At 42.6% G+C, this 5,316-nt stretch overlaps 1 protein-coding gene across 3 annotated transcripts; it reads left to right on the forward strand.

The window, feature by feature from the left end:
- The first annotated feature begins 2,391 nt into the window (after positions 1–2,391).
- LOC147897457 (putative inorganic phosphate transporter 1-3) lies at positions 2,392–4,827 on the forward strand. 3 transcript variants are annotated; one of them, XM_087380312.1, is made up of 2 exons: positions 2,392–2,465; positions 3,128–4,827. In XM_087380312.1, exon 2 carries the CDS (start codon positions 3,154–3,156, stop codon positions 4,813–4,815), a length of 1,662 nt encoding a protein of 553 aa, XP_087236438.1. In that variant the 5' UTR covers positions 2,392–2,465; positions 3,128–3,153; the 3' UTR covers positions 4,816–4,827. The 3 variants fall into 3 exon arrangements, with proteins under 3 accessions (XP_087236438.1, XP_087236439.1, XP_087236437.1); XM_087380313.1 differs by having other exon boundaries at positions 2,392–2,406; XM_087380311.1 differs by lacking the exon at positions 2,392–2,465 and adding an exon at positions 2,746–2,787.
- The last annotated feature ends 489 nt before the right edge of the window (positions 4,828–5,316 follow it).

Raw genomic sequence — 5,316 nt, forward strand, 5'->3', positions numbered from 1 at the left:
ACTAGTTGTAGTTTGTTTTCTCATAGCATTGACAAAATCTAGTACTATCTTATATAGTTTCTTTTCTAATTTTGGCAAAAACATGCAAATCTTAGAACAACCTCAAATCTATTTGAAAATACGTTTTGAATATTAGTGAATGTTTGAAAATTTCTTTCACATGTAGACTTCCACCACCAATGTAAAGGTTTCCTTTCTTCTAGGAAAAAAATACATTTCTAGCATGTGTGTGCCACACACACGCATGCGCACATACACTGAGGACACATGTGTGTAGATAGTGGAGATTGAAAAGGATACACTTAAAAATTGAACTTGTTAGCAACAATTGAATGTTGTAATCGAATGAAGTAGCCTTGTAATACTTTCATCATTTAGGCAAGCACCTTCGATGGCATCTTTAAATGATCTGTACTATGTAAATTTGATACTTTTCCATTACTATTTTAAAGATCTCAACAATAACAAAATTGGAAAACCACATTACCAACAAGTAATAGGACATGTGACCTTATTACGAAAGATTCAATGTGCATTTTAGATGTTCCTCTTTGAGATAAATGGTTTTCAATCTTTGATATATAGCTAGTGATGAGATAAATTAGAGAAGCGTAATTTAAATAACGTGCTTGGGGGATCTAAAGAGGGAGCATCTTGCATGTTTGTATTATTTTGTAAACAAAAAATAAATATTATGGATGCTTGGGAGTTTGAGGTAAGGGAAGATAGATGGGATGTGTCAATATACTAGCATAGCCAAACCACATAAGGATGCTTGGGAGTTTGGGGTAAGGGAAGATTGATGGGATGTGCCAACATACTAGCATAGCCATACCACATATCCTCATGGAAAAATGAAAATACATATTAAAATTTCAAGTCTTACAAATTTGTCAAATTTATGTGTCCTCACTTATTAAACTCATAGGTATGTGTCATTGATTTTTGTAATAACCACCGTAGGATGTGGATCAATGGCTAGCCCTCTAGAAAGTATGTTGAAGTATTGCACATGCATTCAATAATATGAACTCATAGGTATGCACCATTTGATTCTTATAATGACTACTATAGGGTGGGGACCAATGGTTGTTCCTCTATAAAGTATGTTGAAGTATTGTACATTAAAAGAAATAGGCTGTCAAGGTCTATATACATCATGGAACCTTTTCATTATATGCTAAATTTATGTTTCCAAGGTTGTACACGAAAGCAAAGCAACAGAAAAAGACATTAAAGTGATTTTATTTGTTTGTACATGCACATATGATCCATAAGTAGCAAAAACTTTGAGTGCTTATAGAAACATATCGATAAAGTAGGCTTGTAGCCATTTTTAATGTGATCTATTATAAGAGCACACTCTAAAGCTACGGATGTACCTCATGCATTCAAAAGGAGAGGTATTTGAATTCAAGTTTAGAAAAATCTCCATGACTTCATAAGTAAAGAAGGGTGGCTTTATTAGGGGTGAAATTTCAATTGAGGGAATTTTTAAAATATTCCTTGAATGCACATGATACATTGGGTTTCTTAGTAGTGCACTCCCCAAGTAAAACCTATAACTTAAGCAGATATTTACGGTGTATTTTGTTATAGAGCCTTATTTAGCTCTAGGATAAGCTACACCTACTCATGCTTTTGCCCATCTTGGAATCAATACACTTCCATGTGAATGAAAAACAAAAATGTCTAGGTAGTAGCTATTCTCAAAAAGCATTAGCTCTATGACATTGCAAGTGACTACATCAAACAGTGGGAGATTGCAAACAAAGCTATATCTCCACATGTTGGTTACTAAAGTAGAGAGTTAGAGTCAAAGTGTGGTCCAATAGAGGGGATAGCTGAGTGTACCAATCAAATTGATGCTCAAATATCCATCTTTTATTCACTAGGACAGAGAAACATTAATGCATGACTGGCATATTCAATTCTAGAGTGCTTGGGAAAAGACAAGGTGAGAAGACGATAGGCTGTGATTGTGAAGTTACTAATAAGGAGGCTGGCTTTGGGAGGTCGACTAGAGTTTACATTAACAATGTACGGATTGTGAATGAAGGCATATCATTGCACTATTTTGTGACTTCGGGAGGTGAAGTTTTAGGTAATAGTACTACTTGCAAATCAAACATTTAAAGAGGGGGCGCATAGTAGGGCACGCTTGGGAGTGGTCCTTTGCTTGAGAAAACCAAAGAAAAGTCAGCCCTCACCCACCGCCCGTCCGTCCTGGATGAGGACCACTTGATAAGGAGTGTTGAATTGAAGGTTGATTCAAACGTTGATTTGGACATAGGAATCATTAATAGTTGAGAATTGGGGTGGGCTTATTTGAGACATATGTCTATAAATGGGAGCTCGAGTTGGAATCATCATGTGCGCATCCCACACTTGAACTACAATTTTGCAGTGAGTCGTGATTTCTTGACCTGTTTGCACGTGCAAACATTCTCCATGTTTTGTATCAGGTGCTAAGCAGCTTTGGTTTGAAATTGAGAGCTTGGAATACTTTTAGGCATAGATTTTAGATATGCATAATTCTCTGGTCTGAAGTTATGTAACCTTAGTAGCCTTTTATTTGATGACTAGAGACCACCTTTCTTTTGGAGCTCCTCATTGCGGTCTTCATGATTAGTGTCGAGACTTTCGATGCTAGTATTGAGACCTATGGGGTGATGCCCATAGTGTCACCTTTTGAATTATGATATTTACACATACTTTGTTATTTTTGGTGCTACTGATCTCTATGTCCATCGGTGTTGAAGCTTTCGATTGTCGGCTCCAAGATGGGTATACGATACCCAGAGCAAAGCCTTAAAAATTATGCATCTGTATGCTTTCTTGTATATTTGCCAAACTAGCACCTAAGTTTTACTACCTTATGGATAGATCACTTGTGTGTCAACACATAGTTGGAAGGCGAAAATAATTTCTTAAGATTGTACTCGAAGAATTTATAAAGATTGTGCGAGTGTTAAGTAAAGAATTAAGGGTGAGTACTGGGCACTAGCAAAACCCAATACAAAGGACGAGTTGTAAAAATACAAAGGACGAGTTGTTTTACGTTTTTACCCCAAAAAATGGAATTGTTCGTCACCAATGTACTGACTCTAATTTGTGATTTTCGCAGCTAGCTGCTTGCTCGATCAAGGAAGAATGGCGAAGCGTCAGTTGCAAGTGCTGGCTGCCTTAGACAGAGCCCAGACGCAAAGCTTCCACTTCACCACCATCATCATCGCAGGCATGGGCTTCTTCACGGATGCTTATGATCTCATTTGCGTGTCTACAGTCACCAAGGTTTTGGGCAGGATTTATTACTACGACCCGGCCTCGAACCTCCCTGGGACTCTTCCTCCTGGTGTCAATGCTGCCGTGAATGGCATCGCCCTCGTCGGGGCCTTTGCCGGCCAGCTTTTCTTCGGTTGGCTGGGTGACAAAATGGGCAGAAAGAGAGTGTATGGAATCACTGCTCTCCTCATGGTCTTCAGCGCCATCGGCTCTGCCCTTTCCTTCGGTTCCAGTGCTAAAGCAGTCATGACCACCCTCTGCTTCTTTCGATTCTGTCTTGGCTTTGGTATCGGCGGCGATTATCCTCTCTCTGCCACTATCATGTCCGAGTATGCCAACACTAGCACTCGAGGATCCTTCGTTGGTGCCGTTTTTGCAAACCAAGGCTTCGGAATTCTTGTCAGCGCTGCTGTGGCCATTATCGCTTCCTCTGGCTTGAAGAGCGAGTACCACCGCCCTCCCTTTGACGTCGACCCTCTCGCATCCACTGCCCCTGCGGCTGACTACGTCTGGAGAATCGTCTTTCTTTTTGGATGCCTCCCTGCAGCGTTCACATTCTACTGGCGCATGAGGATGCCGGAGACTGCCCGTTACACTGCTTTGGTTGCGGGCAATACTAAGAAAGCAGCCCAGGACATGGGACGAGTTCTGCACATGGACTTCGATGCCGCATCTGAGGCTGTGACTAGATCAAAGATAGTGGAGGAAGAGCCCAACTATCCGTTGTTCTCACGCGAGTTTCTCAACAGGCACGGACTCCACTTGCTAGGGACTTCCACAACATGGTTTTTGGCAGGCCTTCCCTGGTACACCCTCAATCTCTTCGAGAAAGACGTGCTCACTGCTGTCAACTGGTTGCCAGCGGCTCCAACGATGAGCGCCATCGAAGAAGTATATAGGATATCGCGAGCACAGGCGCTGATTGCTCTTTGCTCCATCATTCCTGGCTACTGGGTTTCCATATTCTTGATCGACCGCATCGGAAGAAAGCCTATCCAGTTGCAGGGCTTCTTCTTCATGTGCGCCTTCATGCTGGCGTTGGGAATCCCATATAACCACTGGAAGAACAACAATCACGTGGGATTCGTGGTGATCTACGCCTTCACCTTCTTCTTCTGCAACTTCGGGCCAAATACGACCACCTTCATAGTTCCTGCGGAGATCTTTCCAGCAAGGTTGAGGACGACGTGCCACGGCATATCTGCAGCGGTGGGGAAGCTAGGGGCGGTTCTGGGGGCCTTCAGCTTCCAGTTTGCAGCAGAGGATCCGAATCGAAGCAAGGATGATCCAGGCTACGGGCCAGGGATGGGCGTGGGGAATACGTTCGTGATGCTGGCAGGAACGAGCGCGCTGGGGTTCTTGCTAACGTTCCTGATTCCTGAGCCGATGGGGAGATCCTTGGAAGAGATATCAGGAGAGACTTGTAACGAGAGCGTCCATGAGATGCAATCAGTTGCGAGGTCTGAATCTTGGAGGAAGACGACGCCTGTGGACTACGATGAAGAAAGAGCTAGCTTCCCTCAGAACTGAGAAGTATAATTCTCTGTTTCAAACGACCATTCGGATTCTTTCCTTAAAAACTCTTTCCTTATAAATCCCTTCTTTGTCTCCTCAAGTCTTCTTACAGAGAATCTCCACCTTTTCTCCCACACCCTCTCTCTCTCGCTCTCTCTCTCTCTCCCTCTCTCTCCTTTATCCCCTCGAGTCTTCCATGGAATGGTAGCATGGTAGCTCATGGTAAGCTTACCCTCATCGTTCGGAATCCATATTTATCAATGACAAGGTCCATCACTAGGGAAAAGCGCGCCAAGCACCTTCTCTACGTCCTTCGAGCTTGCTTCGTCTTTGTAGCTTGATAATGATGACCCATGCCAACTTCACGATTCTCACCACTGTTCGTTTGTGCATCCTCAGTCTCTTGCCCTTCTTTGCTGAGATTTCTACAGGGTTGAGTTGGAATTTTCAGCCTCAGCCTTGGTTTCTTTCTACCTCATTCCTCTGAGGTGTTTTATTACATGCTTAGCATGTTGT

Source organism: Dipteris shenzhenensis, chromosome 10 (genome assembly GCF_047967505.1).
Source record: "Dipteris shenzhenensis isolate YYH24624 ecotype China chromosome 10, Dip_SZ_1.0, whole genome shotgun sequence".
Taxonomy (NCBI): Eukaryota; Viridiplantae; Streptophyta; class Polypodiopsida; order Gleicheniales; family Dipteridaceae; genus Dipteris; species Dipteris shenzhenensis.